Raw genomic sequence first — 23119 nt, forward strand, 5'->3', positions numbered from 1 at the left:
ACAAGAGGAGCACCAACAACAAACTGTGGTAGCAGAGGTTCCAGAGTACAAGCAGCCTGCTAACAGCGCCCAAGCTGACAGCATGGTTAGGATTTTTGGGAACAGGGCATCTTCTCTCACCCCTTCAGAGACAAATGGTCAAATGGGAAAGGGCCTCAGACCTTTTCCTTGAGAAATCAACAGTAAGATTAGTCCTAGAAGTGATAAAATGGGGCCTACTCAAGGGTGTAAAATGAAAGCATTCAGTAAAATGAGATCAGAGAGTAGTGCAAAAATTCCACTAATCAGAAAAAAACTGCTGGTTACTTCCTGAGAAACACGCTCCGCTTTTGCATCTTTTCATAATGTGCAGCCCAAAAATATTATTGCTGCTGCAACTGTTAAAGGGAGGCAGAAGAATGGCAGTCTGTGCTGGAGGCAGCAAGGGGGAGGCGAGCCGGGCGGGCAGGCAGGGGCCCCGCTGAAGGTATGTGCTGCTGTGTGCCATTCCTGGCAGCCCACCCAAGGAGAACGGGTGTGCTGTATAGCCAGAGGTGATGAACAGGCGAGGAGGTCTGTCAGGGAAACTTCCACCCTACTGCTGCCTATCTGCAACTCCCTCCTGACAGCCGACAGACTCGGATCACCTCCCTGGCACACACACACCCCCCCATCCTCTTTTCCCTTAGGCTTTAATTTTGCTTGATAAATTCTCGCGTCGGGAGCAGGGAAAGGTAAATGACATAGGTAAAAGTCGGGGGACAAACCACTTCAGCAGAGTAAAATAACCAAACGAGATTAGAAAACTTATGTTCTTTCTCTCCACAAACCCACCACCACCACCTGGTAATGCACTTTTACAATTAGGAAAAAGACTTGTCATTCTTACAGTGAGGGAAAAAGTTACTGCTGAGACTTAATGCTACAAGTTCCACCCCTACTCATTAATGAATCCACACCACTCCTCTACTGTTAGAGGAAGACGTTTCTGGTGTAAGCAAGAAAAGTTAGACAAATTCTTGTGAAGCTGTACCTTCTCTTTCCTGGGCAGAATTTATTCCATAATGGTGTCCCAATAGTCTGTCTGAGGAAAGAATTCAGCCCAGCGGTAGTTACACTCTGCCTTATCTTCCTTCATTTATACTCAAAACAAAGGGCTATGTTTAAGACATTCCTACTGCAAACTTCAAAAGCTTTCAGTGGATTTCTCATATAACCTCCTCCTCTACCACAACTTTAAGAAATGAAACACATTTGAAAATTCAGGACCTACTGTTTCAAAGTCCTGAGCACTCTTACAGGTGATTCTCGTGACTGAGTATCTGGGACATGTTCAGCATCTCAGAGACCTAAAACTGCCTAAATAAGGAGCTAATAAGCTCAACAAATAAAAAACATTAAAATGGTGAAAAAACTAATACAGTCCCTATCTGCATAATGGAATCAATTTTAAAAATCTCCCTTTCAGAAGGACTTATTTCCATTTTTTAAATCTCAGCAAGAACTAACCCTGGCAAATTCCTAAGACTGCATCAGACTTGCAGTGTTTGACTTCCATAAAGTACATGAACAACTCAGAGGTATCAATGAACTGCTTTAGCTGGCAGAACAGAAGCTGAGAAAGAAGAAAGCATTGATATGCAAAATGTGAGTTTCTAACTGAAAGTTGGGCTTGCAGATGCAGGAAACCATTTATTCTCCCATAGCAGCTGGGCTGTTTTACAGATACTGGGCCTCAAAAATTATGGAAACTTTGACAATTATCTTGCAATGTCTTAAGAGAAGGGAATGAAGAGCAAAACAAGGTCAAGGGCAAGAACCTTTTTTAAAGACCATCTGTTAAAATTTACTGTCTAGATGAGAAGAAGGCGTAATCTGTGAAAATTAAATGCAGTATTTCATTGCTTTCTAAGTCTTGCTAGGAAGCTATCAAAGACAGCAAGGACTTCTACTTTAAGCAAGCCTGGGTAGTAGGGAGAGGGAGAAGAAAACTGTAAATAAAGAAACCCGTATCTAAATACAGACCACCCACCAAAACCTGCCATGGTTATCCTGATTCTCAATGCTGTGATGAACATATCAACTGATTTTAGCTTTATGTGGTGAAGCTAGGCAAAGCAAGTAATAGACGTTCCTTTCTGAAAAGGAATTTTAGTAGTTCCTAACTTATATTCGTATCAGTTATACATATTGCTGTAGCATCAATGAATCCTCGTTATAGGTCTCCAGCTGCCCTTTTTTTGCATGTTTTTCCAACTCTTATGTACATATAAAGGGTTACAATGTGCAAGCAAAGACAAATTACAGATGCATGCAAAAAAAGATTGAGCAACTCAAACATTAATTTCTGGACACCCAGATGTTCTTACACATAGATTCCATATTAATCACTGCCTTAAAAAGGACTTTGATCGTGATGTTTTAATTCTGAATAATATCAACATGTTCATACATGAATATGTTGAAATCTCACTGGAATCTTTTTGTTTGTCATTCTGCTATTCAGACTTCGTTTTCTAAACTTTCAGTGATTCAGTCTACAGCATGGCATCAGGCAAAATGAAGAGTTTAGGAAAGGTGTATTTAACTTATATTACAGTAACAATTACAGCTGTTGTCTCCACATATGTTCCAAAGGTAACCTGTCATGTTCTGATGTGAAGAGTGAGAACAGAGAAAGGCTGAGCAAAATTTGATCAGATAAGAAAAAATTAATTTTGGTTATCTCCCACTCAACAGCTCAGCAGTGCAATTAGGACAAAATGGCCCATCTCTCAGCTTTTCTTATGAGATGGATTTAGGCTGAAGTAACTTCTGCAAAGCACAGGTACTACAAATCCTGACAAAACAAGCCTTCTCCTCTGATGCCCAGTGAAGATCTCCAGTACCCTGTTAGCTGTTTAAAGTACAGATTGAGTATTTGAAATTGGGCCACAGCTTTAGGAGACATAAATAACTTCTTCCAATAGAACAAGTGCTACACTTCCAAAAATATTTCACACATTGACACTGGTCTTTGCCATAAAACAAACAATTCACTGTCACATCACCTGTAAGAAAAGACATCTAGGTTTCAGAAAATCAGCCAAGCTAAATACTGCTTAACCATTCAGAACTAAGGATCTAGATTTAGTCGCCACAAACATCTGCTAAACAATGCAGAAAACCAATGAGGCCATCGCTTGCTCTCTTATTCACTACCAAATTGCCAATTGAGAAGGAAATGGTAAGCAAATTATTAATGCTTATTGGTAACGTAACTGCAATTGCAAACAGTTTGCCATCTTACAGCTTAATGCAGGCATACTTAAATCCCTGAAAACAGCAGTAACTGCCACATGTATTAAGAAAAATTGCAGCCCTTGCTTCCTCTGGATAGCCAAGGGCTCAAGAACAAACCAGGCTACAGCAGAAGGAAAATAACTTCTGAAAAAGTACAGTTTGCTTGCTCTGCACCAAGGCCAGACTGTGCTATACATTGCTCATATCAGGGGAGAAACTCTCATAATTTTCTTCAAAGAACCCTTTTTTTTAGAAGAAAACTTTCTCCAGCATCCTTAATATTCCATATTCCTGAAGGTATATTATCACAATCAAATACAAGAAGACAGAGAAAGGGAGAGCGAACAATACATGGTTCAGCATATAATATTCGCATTTTCTCTCAAAGCAGTTGGAATGTAAAATTCTTGAAGTTTCCTCCAAGTTTGCTAGAATTACATTGAGTGTAAGGCAGTACGAACTGCTGTAGTAATAATCAATATGGCAAATGCATATTTGCTGCTGTCACTGGACTTCAGTTATAGATTTTAAGAGCAGCAAACTGGACAAATGTAAATGAAAGGATTAAATTCCTATTGAGAAATGTTACAGTACACACTACAGTATAGTCTACTCCTCTTGACTGAAGAATGCAAACCTTTCTGGAGACTTGTTTCTGCTTAAGTTGCATTTGTCTTGGTTTTTGCACTCAACCCAGCTGTGATGGGACACTGTATTCTTTCACCTGCTAACAGGATGCAAGAGACTCCAGGCACAAGAAATGGGAGGAGCAGAATCAAGGGCAGACAGCAGTTGATATTACCCAGATCTATGGTAAGCAGTGATCACATACTGGTTCAGTAAACCACAGCAGCACTGGGCACAGACTTTAATGCTACCACTAACCAGTATCGTTACAGTCGTTCCATGATTGGACCATGCATAAGAGCTAACAAAATAGCATATAAACTTACTTGGAGTGAAAAAGCTCGTAAAGCAGGAATAGGGATTAAGGCAGCCATAAAGAAAGCAGTAACATTGCTGATAGATGTAAGGGCTACACTTGCTCCTGTTCGCTTCAAACATTCACCTGTTCTGTCCTGCAAAACAAATTATGTGTCTTGTCACAGTCAAATGAATAAAGTGACGTCCTGCAAATGAAGGGTCATCGTACAGATATAACACAGTAACAGTGAAAAATTATTACAGTGAAATTCTAAATACAAATGTGCATTTGAAGGTATGTGAGAATAAACAATATACTAAGTATACTCTTCAGGACAAAAGCAGATGACACATAAAGTACATTTTTTTTGAGGGTAGAAAACATCAAAGCTGATTCTAGCTTCAGAACATAAAACTAAATGGGTACTAACATTCTATCAAATACATGTGTAATTAAGCAGGATGTATTTTCTACCAGTGGAGACACTTGGTGTTATCATTTTTCAGACAAAATAAGCATGTATTAACAGCACAGAGGCATAACATAGCTACATATCTTGAAGAGGTATGTAACAAATCAAAAAAATACCCAAAATCCAGGAACCACACAGAAAAAACACAGAGAAGGCAAGATAAACACATGACCCTTTCCCAACCCAACATGATATCATGAAGCATATGGAGGTTATAGTAGAGTGAAGTTGTAATGCCTGCATGCCAAACCAGCTGGAAAGAGCACATGAAAGACTTTACTTGTACAAAACAGAATGGGCAAATGTGCCTTGCTTTTAAATGGTTTGTAATTTGGATACGAAACTTTGGACACGAAATTTTGGACTGAGGGTAAAAGGGTCAATAAAAGAAAAGGATCATAAAAGTGACGACATCTTAGATTTCATAACAATATATTATACTTTGAAATGTCATGGTCAATTATAAGCACCAGAAAAGAAAAACAGAGACAAATATACAAAATAACTCAAATTTAAGGCCATAACAGTTAAGTAAAGGTTGATACAAATAAAAAGAAATGTTTATTTTCTAAGCTGTCCTCCTCTTTCTTTTCACCTTTTTTGTGTTCTTTCATTAGAAGCATCCTATCATTTAATTGTCAGCCATGTATCTTGAGTTTGTTTCTAAATTGACATCAACTTCTGCTGAAATTCTGGGCAGAATTTGGATTATGTAATTTAGTCCTTATATGACAGTTGTCATTTAAAATTGCTAATAAATACACTATTCAAAAAAATATACAAAAAGAACGTGAACCTTCCAAAACATTCTAGGATCACATGCAATGCCATCATTTCCTATTTTGACAGAAATAAGGATTTCCAGACCCCAGGAAAAGCTATTGAGAAAAAACCTGGGATTTTAATCACTACTAATTAATTCTGGATACAGTTATCTTTTCCTGTGCGAAGCCTTTTGTTTTATCCTCCCCCAAATCCCCATCTTGTTATTACCTCGAATGGAATTCTCTTGTTCTGCCCTGTTTCGCTAAATGCATGTGCCAGAAGGAAAACATCGTCTACACCAACTCCAAGAGCAAGAAAAGGCAAAACCTTGGGGAAGAAACAAAACAACAAAAACCAAGAAGGTTGTTTTATGATCTGCCATGCAGCTAGCCATTAAATGGCTAATTAAAGCAACTTCTACATTACACTGTACACAAATCCAAGGGTAAAATGAAAATCAAAAGGATGCACTACAGCTGTTAACTTTTATTCTGGAATACTGATGAGGAACTTGCAGTGTACCATTTACAGGTACAGAATCTCACCAGAGGTAATTCAGGTTCTAGGTAGATAAAGACTATGTGATAATAATTCAATTTATATTCAAAATACTTCCAGAATTTTAACATCCATATATATTCAGATGTAAAGACAAAACCTACAGCTTCATATACAACTGATGCCTCCACTCGTATTGGGACACAGAAAAAAATCAAATAACCCAGAATCTAGTAATTATACAAACTACACGATACCTGCCTTTAATATCATTTGGCAGCATGATCACTTAATTTCTCACAGCATAAGCTATGAGATAGGAGAAAGACATAAGCAAAAGTCTAGAGCCAAAATACTTCTGCAGCTTTTTTCCCCTCAAAAATTCAGTTGTGTTCATTTACTAACAGAGTACTTGTAACTTAACAGCAGACATGTGTCTCCTAAATACCTGAGTTGTGGCAGCATTAAAGGAAATTCCAATCAATGAGCACAGGCCCAATCCTGCAGCCACTGAGAGTGCAACCAACAAGACTCCTGCCAGCCCCACGGCACCCTGAGACTTGGCACAGTCCCACCGCAGCATTGTTAAACAGGCGTAGGCAAGCTAAAGCAAGTGGGGGGGGGAGGGGAAGAAAGAGTTGGGGAAAAAAGGCAAAATATTAGCATGTATCCTTCTCTAAGAACTATCTCTCCCCACCCCAAATACACACCCTTACAAACATTTTTAAACAGAATAGACACATCATAGATGTTACACAGAGGAACAGGTGACAAGCCTGAGGCAAAAGTTTACAAACTGTAGCTTTTATTTTAAATATGCCTAAAATTTACTGGTCTACTGACTGCTAATAATAAAGCAGATATTTAAGACCTGCTCTACTACCAGAGAAAATTAAATAAATTCATTTCATTACCATTAGTAAGTAGCCACTAGCTACTCTGATAACACTGACATCAGAAAATGACTTTAGGATGTCATCCAGAGTGGTGGTGGTAAAGGAGAGCACCTTCTGAGTGGAGTTTTGTGCAACACTTTGATGAACAACCTATGAAAAGAAAAATAAAAGTTGGTGTGACTAAAGAAAAAATTCATAACCAGCACACATCTGAAATCAGCTACTTCTGCCTTAATGTTCCTGTGAACACCCACACCCTACATGGAGATTAAGCTGATGCTATACAAGTGTGTTTGGTAATTATTTCTTGCAAGCTACTGATTATCAGACAAGAATTTGCATCCTTCAGAAGAATCTACTGCGTTCACAGCCCATTTCAAGCATTTAACTTGAATCCTCTTCGGGTAACTCCACCATGGATTTGCTGCAGTACAAGTTTTGCCTTTAACCCAAGGCCAGAGATCTCTTTGGGGTGCTTCTCTTTCCCCCTGACTGGCCATTCGCAGAGGTCAGTGCTTGGGACACAGAGGCCAGGCACTGTCACATAGCCTTCCCACCCAGGCTGCCACTGGAACAGCAGCCCATGTCTGGATAATGTCTTCCAGACACCTGTAGAATAACCACGCCAACAAAAAGCTTTCAAATTCCACCTAGCTCTTTGGTTCCTTCTCAGCCCCAGCAAAGCAAAAATGTCCCAGACAGCAAAGAGCAAAACCTTCATGTCTTCTCGTATGTGCAGAACCAAGCAGCTTCTTAATTGGGGAAAAAAAACAAACCAACAAACCCACACCAAAAAATTGAAAAATCAGCTTAGTAACTGGGAAGCAATGACTCAGTTCTGGTTTAAGCATCTTCCTTACAGAAATACTGTAAAAAGCCGTGACAGAAGGCAGCGGATCTTAGCAGGACTTTATAGTATGATATCTAGGTTATTTTCAATTTTACCTCAACATACATCCTCTGCCAGGCTTCCAGAATTGCTGCTGCCTTATCCTCATTCCAGTTGATATGTGAAACATACTCATACCCCTTGAAGTGCTCATACATTTGCTTAGGAGTCATTAACTGAAACATGGTTTGCAAAGCCTGGGCACTGTGTCACAGAGAGAAGGGAAAAGAGGAAGAGGCATAAAATGAGCATTTTCAGGAAATTATTTTCATGGTATCAAGTCTCAAATGATAGCCCAACAGGAGTTTGCATAAGTCCTTGATTTTATAGGGCACACGTTTGTATTAAAATCGAACATAGTATAATTATTCGACTGTGTTTCTTCTGCAGCTGTACTGGTCTACGCAGTACTGAGGCTAAATCTGGTTTCACTGTAGTTAATCAGAGTTTTGCTATTATTTTCAACAGGATCAGTCTCAGAAGCAAAGACTGTAACCCTACGAATCAGTTATAAAGATCACAACTGATAGATTACTGTGGCGATGCCACAGGAACAGTTATTTCTACGAGATCTTGTAAATGCTGTTGGCTATCTGAAGACCTCAGTCTTTTTCATCCTTTGGAGAGAAATGCCGGGTTAAAGTCTTCATGCCTGACAAGCTGTGAGGAGTACACAATGGCACTAACTATCAATCCTGAATTTCCACTGTATGCAACTGTATCCAACAATTTTAGATGTTTAAGGAACTATTACATTTTTCACTAAAAATATATTCTTTGGCTACCAGTTGAAAGACCTATCCATGTTTAGTGTGAATGTCAAAAAGGTCAAAATTCATATTAGAAGTTCTAGTAGAAGTTCTCCGTATTAAATATGGAAGAATTATGCTTCATTTAGTTTACTATGGCCTACAATTTTCAGCACAGGTTTTTTCCTCCACTGAAGTCCAGTGTTCCATGACTTCTTCAAGAAGCCTGAAACAAAGGGGTTTGGTTTATCACTCAAAACTGGATTCAAGATGTAAGGACACAGAAACAGACTTTTCTCTATACTGATCCTGAACAAAAAGTTCAGTGGAGATTCTGGAATTCTGACAGAAACCAAATGAGTGAGCATATTACCCAAATTATTTTTTCCTCCTTTTTCTTTGATCTTATTTCAAAACATGATCAAAGGTGTTCAGTGCTTTAAAACACTGTTCAATGCTTTATACACGCATTCTAAACAACAAAGTTGCCAGGAAAACGCTTTCTTTCTAGTGGCATACACTCATTCTGAGGTTAGAAGCAGGAAGCAATGACACCTCCTTAAAATTAAACAACTGTCTAATCACTCTTTTAAATGCTGTTCTCTTGAGGCATGTTCTCCTTAACTGGGATTCGTAATACACATGAAGGGCAGTAGATTTTGCATAATCCTCCCCTTGTGCCCCAAAACCCAAACTCTGACAAAGAAAAACTTTTACATTTTCTTTAAACATTTGCTTACCTGACAAGTTTACCAGAACTGTTCTTGACTGTACCACCTATAATCAACTCCTCCTGCCAATGCATGTATTTTCTTGACAGTCCATAGCACCCACCACTCAAAACAAGGGCTACATCAAGAGGCTAGATAAAGTTACAAAGCAGAAATTAATCAGTTTCATAACATTAGACAAACTCATACCATGATTCAACACCCAGTGTACTAGAATAATGGCTATTAAAGCCAATCTAGGAGGTCTACGAAGAGAAATGTGTTCAACAAATCAAGTTGAACAAATCAGCCGGGTACTTGTTGACCAGACAGCAATGTTTCCAAAGCCTGATGTGAGTAATAAAGGGATATATAAAATTTGGGCCTGTGACTTCAAATTCTTCACAGAAGTCAATAGAACTGGTGCTACCTGAAGGAAGGCTTTGCAGCGCAGTGTGAGTGTACGGTGGCAGCGGTATTCCAGCGGTGGCTACGTCCATCTGAGCCATCAGGTTTGCTGGAATGCCACATCACCACACTGCCACACCCAGCCCGTAGCTGACAACTGTACTCTCAATATGCAGGATTAAGCATTGCCTCACAGAATGAGGTAAAGTTCATGACTATGAGCTAGCAGCATATAACAGGAACAGAAAAATTACATCACTCCAGAACACAAACTATATATTGTTTGGAAGAAAATGGTACCACCTTCTCTCCTCTCTGACATCCCCCTGGCCTTGGCCTCCCTTGAAAAGACATGCACAAGGACAAGCAAACTTACTTTGGTGGAATTTTTATTGGGAGCTGTGATTGGGCAATCGGGATCAGCAGGATTCAGGCAGGGTCGATCCATATAACCATGACCAACCTCTGCTTTATTCAGCATTTCTTCCCAGCTCTCCACTTGGTAGTTTATTTTCTTTAACTCTTCCAAGAATTCTAAGGGGTCAAAGTTGATCCACTGCAAAGGAGGCTTCCCTCTGCAAGAGAAACCAGGAGAAAATGACACACACAAAAAAGACAAAAGAAGTACTGAAATAAACATACTTTTAAAATTCATATTTGCACAAATAATTGAGTTATTTTCTGTTACAAGTTAAAACCTTCTCTGGTAAGGTTGTTTCATAAAATGGAAGGCATGTTTTAATTAGATTTCTTTCTGTACTTCTCTTGCAGCCCAGTTGTAATTTTAACAAAAATACTCACTTCTTCCGAAGTTATTGTATAAAATGGAATATTCACAGGCTAAAAATACTTCCATTTACAAGCAAAGCAAAACAAATCATCAAGCACCTAAATAACAAAAAGCAGCCAACTGCTGCTTCAAAGAACTAGGGGGGGAGGGGAGGAAAAAGAGGAGAGGGGGCTGAGGAAAGAAAGCCTTTCTCATAGTATCAGATTACTTCTTGCTAGTCTAATAATCATCTTGCAAATGTAATCAATCAATATAACTGATCTTTGTTTATCTATAACAATACTGTGCTCCTTCAAATGCCCTGGCAGCTTGACTATCAACCATCAAGCTTTCCTACTACCATGGCTGTCACCACTATCACTGTCACATCTCCCACCCCCCACTTCTGAATTTGTGATGTTGACAGACTAGAAAGGCTTTTGGCTGCCTTATTCTGTGGTTCAAACCACACTGTATCTGCTTAACCAGGCTTAAGTCATTATTCCGAATCTCCCAACCAGAAAACACAAACCCCCTTATTTCCCCATCTAAAACTGTACACTAAAGGTTAGGAGATGGGCATTGCAAATTGCTTTTACAGAGACATGCAAACCAGGACAGAAACAATAACTCAAATGCTAACTCTTGCATAATTAACAGAAAATGCCTGCACAGATTAACAATTAACTCTTTAAAGGATTCGGGGCATATAATATCACACTTGTAAACTGTGAGAAACCGCCCATAAAAGATACTATATAGTTTCTTTAATGATCTCATAAGCAAAGGATTTGTTCTTTATTCCTTAGGAAGACTAGAGATTTAACCCAAGACATTTTCTTAGGAATAAAATTCCCAGCCAACCAATGTTTTTGTGTTTGGGGGAGGAGGGGAACCAAACAAAAAAGCTAACCAAAACCAAGTTTATTTCAGGAAAGGAAAAAAAAAAAAAAACCCAAAAAACAAAACATGAAATTCTTAAAACCTGGATTCGGAACTTACATTTTATTTTGCATGCTAGCAGATGGGAAAAATAACACAGTATTTAAATAGATGCCTACAAAACATCTCTTAGAAACTGGAAAATCTTTGTTTAATAAAAAAAAAAATATCCATGCCATTTTCTGTAGAGACACTACACTTTATCTTTTATTTTCCTGTTAAACCAGAATCTGAATAAACAATGGGAATGCAACTGAAAAAATATACACTGTTGTAAAACTAAAATCAGTCAGACCAGAAAGTTATAAAAAAACATGCTTACAATAAATAGGCAGTTCCTGACTGTAGTTTTGCACCCTCCCAGAAGCAGTCCAAAGGAGTGATAATTAAGCAAGGATAAAGATATTCTATGATCTGTCAAAATCAGAAAGGGGAAAAACACAGTTATACTAGAATATAATCAAAGCAGCACAAGCTGAATCATGAAAATACACAAATCTTACAACTAAATGCCTGCTACACATACCTGGTCCATGTAACCTGCTTCTGTGATGAGTTCTCCTGATTTGTAACACAAATGTTCCAATTTCCACTGTCTGTAAGAAATACAAACAACAAATGTTTTTTTTCTTGTACAATTAATGAAAAGTTATTTTAAAAATGTAACAGACATTGCAACTCATATACACGTTTTGGCCTCAAGCAGCAAATCACTGAGGAAGGCAAGTATTATTCAGCACAGATATACTACACCTCACAAAAAAAGCAAAGGCCTTTCTGTTTGTACTTACAGGCTAGACTTTTGTTTCAATTACTCTCATGTTCTCTGTAAAACTCATTAAAAGTAATGGAGCTGCTTTTGGATATACAGGCTAGCCAACACATGCTAAAGGGACAGAAATCTATCTTCATATAAATGAGTGACTGAAGATATCACTCAGTGACACAGGTAAGAGAAAAGCCAGTTCTAGCTCAGAGGACTAGAATATTCCTAGCTGACCCACACATGTGGGAGACAGGAAACCATGAGGATTTCCGTCTTCGTTTTTCAGCTTTATTACAACTTCCACTGCCATAACTTCTAACGCCTTAGACAAGGCAGGAGCTGGGTAAAGGATGACTGGAGCCTCTGCACTAGTTCACTGAGGCATCAGCCGATTATGCTGAAAGACGGGGAGCTTCATGCCCCTCAGGCAGCACCCCTAGGTACATCGCCATGTAAGTAGCAACCCTGGAGGAACCGCTTTTCAGTGAGACATCTCACTAGCCCAAAGCTGGTACCTTCCTAAGGTGCACCGTTCTTATTCTTCTATTCTACAACACACAACTCCCAGCCTTCAGTATGTTCACACAGACACTGTGAAGGCCAGCTCTATTACGTCTGTGTTATTAAACAGCTACCATTCCACCCACTGACTTTCCTCACACATCTGCATTTCCCTTTATATCCAAACTATTGGAAAGATACTGACCTGTGCAGCTGTTCACAGTCATTCTGTACCTCACGATGGTGTCAGCAACTGAACTCAACTCTATTATGGAAGGATTTTCAGTATGAGGAATCCCATCCATAAGGTCTTACGTTTAAGAGTGCAGACATCACTCCTTTACCAAGACAAATGCTGGGTACTGTAGCCCTGCTCGCAGGGGTAAGCTCTAAGAATCTCTTCCAACACCACTTAGCCCATCTGATTTGTTATAAGACAGCTTGTCACTGCTACCATGCCACAACGTCAAGTATCAGAAACCAAAGACATTCTAATCAAAACACAGTCCTACAGCAAAGGCTCTGAAGTGCTAACCATTTACAAATACACGGAGGGAAACATGTGCCCCATTTTCAGGTGTTACAGATGAACAAGGAAAGTTTTGCTTCTCTCCTTACCTGTTGTACATATAGACATGTACTCTGCTGGCCTGAAGTGCAGAGTCAAGGTGCTGACGGAGTGCTTCTGTTGTTAGTACATTAGCACCATCTTCCTGTGGAGTCTGGATCATGAGCTGGGGGTTAAACATGGCTTCTTCTCCAATCTTCTGCCTCGTGTAATTTAACTCCCGACTCACTCGTCCACCAACTGATGGATAAATATCAACAGCTTTGTTAGTCACCAACTGCTTATTCTGGATTCGCTTGATGAGCACTTTCCAGTCAGCAAAACTTGACCAAGTGCATGGACTATTCTGTCTCAAATTGATTACAGTGTAACTCTAATAACAACTTTAGTAACACTGCAACAAAAAACATATTCCTCATTCAAATACCATTGCCTCTACTGCACTAATACTTTGATGCATAAACTGGAGCCTCAAACAGTTTTTTATACATTATAATCAATCTCCCATATGTAAAAATTAAAAAATGAAAGAAAAAAGGAAAACCTTTTCCTTGCAGACCAGACCAAATACTATGTTACAATTTCTTGCACTTGTATAAACAGTCTGCTCCAATAGCACATTTCAAGATAAATGGCTTTAATTTACACTCTTCCAAATAATTTGGCAAAGGCAGAAGGAGAACGTTTCTCTTCAATTAAAAAAAGGGATAGAAAGAGTAAGTGAGCACAAATACCTCTTCCAGCCTTAAACAGAAAAAAATACCAGGTCTGCATAGAGATGCAGTTTTGAGTGTAGTAGAAAGGACTGTCTACAGCTAATTTACTCCAGTGGTCCACTACCTGCATAACATGCTGTGATGAAGCAGATCCTTCACATGCAACATCTGTTCTTAAACGCACATGAGCTGAACAGTGTGCTCTACACTAAAACATGGTGGAAAAAAAAAAAAAAAAGAAGAAAAAAAAGAAAACAAAACAACCAAAAACTAAAAGAGAAGACAGGACACTGTAAAGTTGACAGGCTCTAGAGGGAGCCGTATTCAATTTGCCTTGCCAGAAAATATTACATAAGAATGGAAAATCATCTTCCCTTATACAAAAAAGCATTCAGCTTCATATACTTTATATAACCTCCCCTGTAGTCTCTCTAGCAAATGCATATGGGAGGCGGAGTCAATTAATTCAGCCCATTAGCTGAATCAAGACCACATCCAGATGAGGAGGACAAGAATACCACCACCATGTTGTTTCCATCCCTTACAATTTATTACCTTTATTGCTCTCCTAAGTCCAAGCTACAGACCTGGTCTAATTTGTTACATTTTTTTCACTCCTAGTCAGCTTGGCACTGGTGCTCTGAATTAGTGCCAAAGTTTAGTTCTGCAACAGTGTGAACAGAAATTAGGCATGTACATCTACCTCTTCCTACGCTGTGTAACATAAGACTGATCTGTAACCAGTTGGCAGTGTGGGAGATGGCATTCCCAAGCCTGAGCAGGGACATTCTTTTTCAATCACTTGGGCCCTCAACCCACCCGTAACACCCCATGGGGCTAAAAGGACCACCAGGCAAAAAGCTGGGCCCCTGAATGGATAAAGCTGTCAGTATGAGACCCTCAACAATTAAACCATACAGTCATTCTGGCACAAAGCATTGCTCAGTTTCTAGTTCAAGAATGCCTTGAAGAAGTAAATGTTTCTACAACATGCTCCATTTTTTCAGCCTATCACATGTGGCATTACCTCCTTCACACCACGTAACAGTGACCAGCTCACAGTAAGAAAAAGATAAAAATCAAAGTACAACTTCTTTACCAAGAGTCCCTTCACAACTTCCTACCATCCCTCTTACTACAGTGAGAGAACATACAATCGAGACTGCATATGCATGGTAACAAAAAGCTATTTTTAATTTTTATCAATAATTAAACCCTAAAAATACTTTCACTCATCAGGCTCATGTTCATGCTTGCTGACATCTTTCTCCACCAAACAGTAATCTATGATAAACTAATAAATTTTGCTTCATCTTAGAGGAATATGGCGTGAGGGTAAGGGAACAGAGTTATCGTACTCTGTATGTCTTGGAACCAGAGCTTTCTTTGGCAGTCCTTTATACTGCAAGTGCCTCCAAAGACAAAATGTCTCTCTCCCTCTTTTGTGTCTCGATGCCAGCCAAGACAATAAAGCCCCGATTTTATGAGGACTGTGGAGTCTACTACAAACTAGTACTGTACTGGTTCTATATTCTCTCCCATTCCACCCACACTTCCCTTTTGAATTTAACCAAGACTTGAACCAACAAATCATACTTCATGCAAGACAAAGGGCAGCATTCCTATCTCTGCTGAAAGTGACCAACTGTTTACTATCAACAGAAATGATTGCTTCCTAATCAAGGTCCTGTCAAACCACATTAACTTCACTGAACAAGGCAGATTTAGCTAATCAAAATTGCATTACACAAGTCAGTCATCAGAACAGAAGCTGTTTTTTTCCCCTTTTAACATTTGAGACAGGAATAGCAAAACCACCCAAGAAGGCAGGCACATGTTCCAGAACACAGAAAATCCTCTCTGCATTCCTCTTAAGGCATTACACCATATAATTATGTCTTTGATGGGTACGTTATGTACATTTCTTCAGCCACAACGAGTAAAGATAACTTCACAGACAAATGCAGATACTTTATACAACGTAACACTCAGGCACAAAGAAAACAGATCGCAGAGGAAAATTCTGACTGCCAAAGTCAGATTATGTGAAATACAGGGACAGACCAGAAGCAAGTGGATACATGAGTGGCCTTTCAACGTATCAGAAGAGCAAAAGGGAAGGAGAAAAAAAAAAAATAAAAGTTTCTACCAGTTATGTTTTCGTTTATTTTAATTGAAGGTTTGCAAAGATCAATGGAGGCTGCCATACCCAGAGATCTTAATCAGCTGAATATGCATTTTTTTTAAATCAAGAGCTCTTCTTGCCTTTCTCCCCGCCCCCCACCCCAACTATCCGCAGCTGGTTCAAAAATCTAGGAGAGAAACTACTAAAAATGTCACTTAAAAGTACCTGAAGCTTCTGGCCTTATTGTGCTGCAAATAGGAATACTATGCTCAATGCTTGCACACTCTGCAGAAAGTAACTCCTTACACTTTTAAGAAAAAAAAATGCATGCATTGTAGTCATCACAGGATTTCCACATTATAGGACAAATGATGTAATAGCAAATCTGACCAATGAACAAAATGCTGGTGTTTTGTGGTTCTCCCTTAAGGACTCTTTTCTCTTATTTGGTGACAACAACATTTTACACTCAGAATGCTACTGACTTAAATTGTATGTATGGCATATAGTACCAATACTTCAGATTTTATTCCATATCAAAGACAGACAGAACTATTTCACTTTAATATTCTGGTGACAAAATCCACACATCACTCTCCTCTTTTAATATATCAAAAGCCACTTGATGGCATTTGAGTCCTTTATTGCATGTTTTGTCATGATTTAGTGCCTAGACGCCTGAGTTGGTGGCACAAATTCCCACAAGCCAAAATGCTGATTTAAATAACAGATTGGTACATTGTCTCATGGCCGGTAGTAACACAATGCAGCAGTTTGTACACCATTCTTCCAGCAGCGTCATGAGATTCTGGGTGTCTGCCTACTAGAAATGAGATACTATACCATCTGTACAATTTAGCTAACAAATTAAAAAAAAAGGGGAAAAAAAAAAAAATCACAACAAAGTAATAACACCAGTGTCCTGGCACCATTTCTCACTTAATATATCAGTTTTTAATTCTCAGGTATGTGTTTGAATGCCAGTGTTCAACATGAGGCAGTTTTACTGACAAGATCTTTGTTGCTGAGTATTAGTTCCTGTTAAAAACCTGTTTTTTCCAAAGAAGAGTAAAGTGTATTCCCCCTCCTCCCGTCTCTGATATCCACAGGCTCCCCTCCTAGCTCCCTGCTAGAACACGTGAGATCTGCCCTGAGCAAGCCGGCATCCTGTACCATGAAACACGCTGCTGCTCCTCCCAAACTTTCCTGCGACCTGAATGGGAGCTGGTCAAGGTACCAAATTCTTTGCTCTTCTGAAGGGCCTGAAGAGAGCAGTAATTGTCAGTATGGATGCTGGGTTGCTAAGAACTGTAAGGACCACCGTATCTCCCTCCCTCGAGAGCAATGAGTAGTTGTCAGGTGGTAGCAAGTTTTAGTCATCCTTAACTTGGGGCAGACCTGAACCCATGACCTACAGGTAAAAGGCTCTAGATCCCTCTACCAAGATCTGGGGTCGCAGTCCCTCTGTTTCAGTCATCACACATTAAAATGCTCTGGTGCATCTCAGGTGAGAAGCACCCAGAAAAACAAAAATGTTTGCATCCAGTGTACATTTGCACAACACTGATGTGCCCTGATGATGCACTGATGACATGAGTGAAATCGTGTTTGTTTTCATTGGTGCAATTTCTGACAGATTTCCTTCCACTGACTTAGGAACAAATTCAGAGTTATTGGATCGTTCAGCAAATGTGCTCATTTCCACTGCAAATGCCACTGGCTTACCTACACTCTTCTCACAATTAGCATTCAAAATTTACATGGCATTACGTTAACATTCTTACAAAGAACGCCAGAATCCACCACCAGGAACCACAGTCCCTTCCACACAGAGTAGTTTCAGGAGTGAGTTTGACCTCTGCTACGCTAAGAGATCGATCCTAAATCAAGCAATGTGTGATAGCCAAAAATCACTGCTTGTTAATTTACTGCCCAGTTGCTCAAAAGGCATGAAATAGTTCTTATTTAGAACATCTTACAAGGTTTCATTTCAGGTTACTGGAATTGCATCACATAGTCTGAGGCTTTGTTATTTTTTTTTGGACATAAACACTACCTCTGTTAACCATTCAACAGTTACCTCGTATACAACTGTGCACCAAGTAGGTTAGTAGAGAGCAAGCTGTCTCTAAAAAAGAACATTTACAAGAGCCAAACACTTGGCATAAAAATGCCTGCCTACCAATGTGGAGAACAGACTTTGAGACACCAACGCCAAGATTTCCAGAAATACCTACTGCGTTTGGAGCCTAAGTTATTCTGTGACAAGCTTGAGGTGTGTGAACGGAGCAAAGTTTTCTGGAGAATCTCCCTTCTGAAGACTATGGGCCTTAAGGTGTTTCCACTTGAGGCTTGGGGTGGGGGGGGCGGCAGACACACTTCTGCTTTGTTTGAGCAACACCGTCTTTTTAATTTTTCCAGCACTGTAAATGTGTAGCATTTGAGCAATCCAGGCCAACCTTTTGACAGTGACGACTCAAAGCAGTAAAATCGTATCTCTGATAGTCATGGATACCTCACACAAACAGTGTTTTCATTTCATCCCTCCAAAAGATGCTGACCTTTTTTGATAAATCAGACGTGGAGATTAGTACCCCTTACGATGCTTATCTTAAGGCCTGAGCAGTAGCCAACGCAGGCAACCTCTGCAGTGTGCAGTACCTGTTACCACCACAACAGGAACTGAAGAGAACAGAAAATAAAACCCCTTCATGACTCAGTAACCATATGAAAACAAAGACTGAGAATAATATCCCAATGTGTTCACCCGAGACTCAACCCTTTCCAACCAACCCAAAAAGCAGCAGTGTGCAGAGAAAGCCAGGAACAGCCCACAGTTGCAGGGAGACCATACAGTCCCCTGCTACGTGATGTGATGTGATGTGATGTGATGTGATGTGATGTGATGTGATGTGATGTGATGTGATGTGATGTGATGTGATGTGATGTGATGCGATGTGATCTGCCTCGGGTGAGTGCCAGGGAAAGCTGCAGCCTCCTTGCCTTCTCACCCTTCAGTACCCTCTCCTGACGGGATGGCAACCAGGAAGGGTCTTTGTCTTCATACGTCTCTCCCTGGCATCCTACATGGTCTATCTCCCTCAACTTTGACTGATGTTAAGGGTTTCCTTCTATTCCACTTCCTCATGTACTCTCTCCTTGTTCTGTTCCCATGTGCATCTCTATTATGTGTGTACACAGGCGTTACTCAAAAAATTACCAAAATTAATCTAGTTTCAGTCCATTACAGTGGTACGCAGATAAGCTAGCCAGCCACAGCTTTGCCTCCCTGTCCTAATTGCATACTGGGACTGTAAGTGTCCACACAGAGCAGAAGGCTAATGACACCAATGACAGTTTCCATGTTTATTGATAAAGGAGCACAGACCTCATGAGAACAAAACATAGCAGCCAAGTACTATTCATGCAGGATCGAAACCTCCTATAAGGAAGCTGAGATTCAGGAGTTGAAGTTCTCTGGCAGACAGGAAGATTACGCTACCTCTTATTGGGCACAGAGAAATAATGGCTTTTTGATTTAAAGCTTCCTGTTGCTCTCTAGGGATTTCTGTCTTCGCATTCTCTCGGATGTTTCAGCTTGTCTGCGCTGCTCTTTGTCCACAACAGAATATAGTTTTTCTGCACACAGACAATATTAGTTAGCATCCTGACAGAAGAGCAATGAAGACAGCACCTTCCTCAGAACTGTCATTCTCTAGGCCTGACTGGCAGAGTACAGAAGTAAAACTGTTTGCTGAGAAGAAGTGCAAAACACTTTAATTGAAATGTAAGTTTAGTCAGTACAATAAATGGACTGTTTGGCATGTCCACTTTTTAAAACTTTTAAAATGCTGCCTACCTGTAGAGTCAGAACTGCTATTGGTTTACATGGTTGATCTCTGAATTCAGTAACTACTGACTGTAAGACATTATCATGTATCTCATGCACTGTAACAATGCTAAAGATGGCGCTCATAAACCCATCAGGGTTACGTTGTAAGAAGGTTTTGGCTACCTGCAATGATTTTTTTTTTTTTTGTCATTTATTTAACCATGCAAAATAAGGACTTCATAGAGAATGACTGAAATTTAGCTACCAAAAAAAAAAAAAACAAACCACCAACAACCCTGTTGAGAAATCATGAGTTTACAAGAGCTAGAACACAGTGGTAAGCAATCAGTGTCTTAAAGAGATCACATGGTCGTTCAAGGGGCTGTGCGACAGTTCAACGAAAAATTATCATCCTTATCATGTAATTATACATGATCTATGCCAGCACTGGAATACAGGCAGTCAGAAATTTCATGCCATGTCTAGGTTTTCTCACACATCATTTATCCTGCTGAATACACCTATCTGTGTTTGTATAGCTCACATGGAATAGCAACATTAGTGTCTGCCCAGGTTAAGACAGCCTGCGCCCTACCATCTCCCTCCCCAACGTCCAGGTGGACACTCTACTCTTCCCTTTCTCCCCCACTATAATGTCCAGCAGAAGGACACCGTCTGTCTAGAATATCATCACACCCCAGTGTGAAGATTTAATTGACTTCAATCTCTCTTTAGCACTGCTGACTTCTAGGAAAATCTAGAAGCAATGCGGTCATCTCAACCATTATTGTCACATTGAGAATGAGGTAACAGCAGGTGCTTTGGTTTTAGTTAAAAAGACAACCCCCCCACACACACACAAAAAGCAAAGATAAAAGACTGTGGCCTACAAATGCAAAAAAGTTACAACCCCCCTCAAATCAACAGAGCACTTCAAAAGGCTGCTTTTTATCTCTCAAGCCATCATATGATACAAGTTACTCCGCACACATGCTGGGGATGACTCCAGTGTTGCTGTTACAAATTTCATTACTGCTGACACGATTATGAATAACAAAAATAAAAACACACATCAAAGATGGCTTTTCATTCTGTTGCAGTTTGGCAAAGTTTAGAGCTGTGACAAGGACACAAAGCTGTCTGCATACTCAGGAGGACAGCCCAACAACAGCTGCCTCTGCTTGTAGCGGGAAACCCCTGCAATTTTAGGAGCTAAAACCTTTTCTTTATAAAAATCAAATAAAACCAGATTTTACATTTATGCATCTGTATTGCCTATATGCAGAAAAATATTATTTCTTATTGGGTAAAACAGATTTCTTAAAAAAAAAAATCAGACATTTTTTGATGCATTTCTTGCTTGGTACCCCTTTGGGTCGACAAACTGGAAAAGTGCAGTAAAAAAAAAAAAAAAAACAAAAAAAACAACAAAATGAACAAATTGAACAGTACAAACTGAAAAAAAAAAAAAACCAAACACGAACAAACAAACCAACCAACCGACCAAAAAAAAGCAGTTTTGAAACGTACAATTATATTCAAAACTGGTGCATGCAATTCAAACTTTCTAACTAAACATAAACCACGGTAGCTGCTTACTGAGCTGCGACGCACGTCCCTGGTAACAGGATATGAGCTGTTCACCTCTGGGTCACTGGTTCTAACCCAGCCTGGAACAATAGTGACCACAAGTTGTTTACCATCTGACAGCTGTTTGCTAGCTTATGTGAAATGACTTGGTGGTCTCAGTCCATTTCCTAGTGGGCAGGTGTCCATATTATAGAAAACCACCGTCACAATTGGCATCCTTGTTGACCATACCAACAAAGAGACTTTAGAGTGAATGGGCACGGAGAGCGGACTATCCTTTCTTCCAAAGACATGGTCCCTTCAGGTCAGAGCTAAACCACAGCTTTTGGTAGAGAAGCCCAACTATTGAATTTTCTGGCTGAAGTAGCAAAGGAATAAAGGACTCTAGACTCTGCTTTTTCCTAGAGATCAAGGAGATGGCCTACAGTGAGGATAGGCAGCTAATATAGACCATTGCAACTCTCCACCAGTTTACAGTCATGGAACAGTTTACACCCGCTGAGAAACAAAGCAGAATTTTTATTTTTCGGTAATTTAAGAAAACATTTGAGCACACTGCATAACAGGCCAAAATCCTCAACTGTACAAGAGAGTGACCAAGTTTCCAGGAGTTCTGCTGAGAAGGGTATGTAAAGGGCTACAAGGTCTAAACCTAAGAATTTCAAACCAGCTGAATATAATTGTTTTAAGTTACTTTAACTTGAATAAGAGCTTCTGCTGGGTAATATGTTGAAAACAATTTGCTGTGTTGTTCCACAGCAGTCAGCTTTCCTCTAGGCCCAACTTTTCATTTAACCTCTCAGTGCCCTTTCCTCAAATATGTAATTGTTTTCCTGTGCGGTTAAAAGCAGCATTTTTAAGTCTTTTCATCTGTACTCCTGGGATAGCACAAATTTCATCTGTACATGGAGTAGCACAAAATTTGAATGCAATTTTTTTAAAGGATCAGCAAACAGCAATGAAAAAACTCTTCATCCAGAACCTTTTAGGGGATACCATTTCCTAAACAGTGCTTTTAGGAAACAGCAAAACTAACATATAGAAAAATGTAAGGAATGAACATGTTATGAAACAGGGTACAGTTTCTTTTAAGTATTCCCTGCCAGCTGCTTGCTGTACCATCTGTTGTTGCCTAAGCAGCCTCCTTCTGAATGGCTTTGCAGTGAAGCAGAACTGCTCTCACTGTTGGACACAATCAGATCAGGTCAGCACTCCCCCCAGCACTGAACCTGCTGCCTGTCACGGCTCCCCCCACCTCGGTATTTCTTGCCGGCCACCAGCTCCCAAGACAGCGCTGCATCTGTCAGGAGGCCCATTTTTCATAGTTTGTTTGCTATTCACACTGAGCAGTAAAGACCGCATTTAATTCTGCTCAGGATGCAATCCGGGATTGCCGTCAGACACTCCGAGAGCGTGACCATATGGCCAAGTTTCTTCCGAAGCAGAAAAGGCCGGGCAGGAAAAAACCTAAACAAATGACCAAGCACACCCGACAAGGCAACCTTTATTTCCTACTTTGGCTGCTCTGATCACGCAGGTAATTCCCCTTCGCCACCAAACCCACCAGACTGCAACAACGGTCTGTTCTCCCTCTGGACCAGCCATGACCAGGAGCTGCGGGAAGGGAGGCGACAAGCCCCCGCCGCAGGTACACTGGCCCGCGAGAGGTTTTAGGAGAGGGTGGGTGCCATTACCCACCCGCAGCCGCCGCCGCCGAGCGCTCCCCACCAGCAGCTC

General features: G+C 40.1%; 1 protein-coding gene across 4 annotated transcripts in view; it reads right to left on the minus strand.

Annotated features, from left to right (window-relative positions):
• PTCH1 (patched 1) overlaps positions 1-23119 on the minus strand; it is a 75173-nt gene that overhangs the window by 31818 nt on the left and 20236 nt on the right. For all 4 annotated transcript variants that reach the window (XR_006164838.1, XM_042787624.1, XM_042787623.1 and 1 more), the window contains exons 3-12: positions 13170-13359; positions 11811-11880; positions 11607-11698; positions 9950-10148; positions 9196-9317; positions 7763-7910; positions 6836-6967; positions 6370-6525; positions 5652-5750; positions 4215-4340 (exon numbers count right to left, since the gene is read on the minus strand). Coding sequence is in view for 3 of the 4 variants with exons in the window: in XM_042787624.1 (XP_042643558.1) it covers positions 4215-4340; positions 5652-5750; positions 6370-6525; positions 6836-6967; positions 7763-7910; positions 9196-9317; positions 9950-10148; positions 11607-11698; positions 11811-11880; positions 13170-13359 (1334 nt within the window). In the remaining variant the exon portion in view is untranslated. The remainder of the gene's footprint in view (positions 1-4214; positions 4341-5651; positions 5751-6369; positions 6526-6835; positions 6968-7762; positions 7911-9195; positions 9318-9949; positions 10149-11606; positions 11699-11810; positions 11881-13169; positions 13360-23119) is intronic.

Source organism: Tyto alba, unplaced genomic scaffold (assembly GCF_018691265.1).
Source record: "Tyto alba isolate M040663 unplaced genomic scaffold, T.alba_DEE_v4.0 Super-Scaffold_13, whole genome shotgun sequence".
NCBI lineage: Eukaryota > Metazoa > Chordata > Aves > Strigiformes > Tytonidae > Tyto > Tyto alba.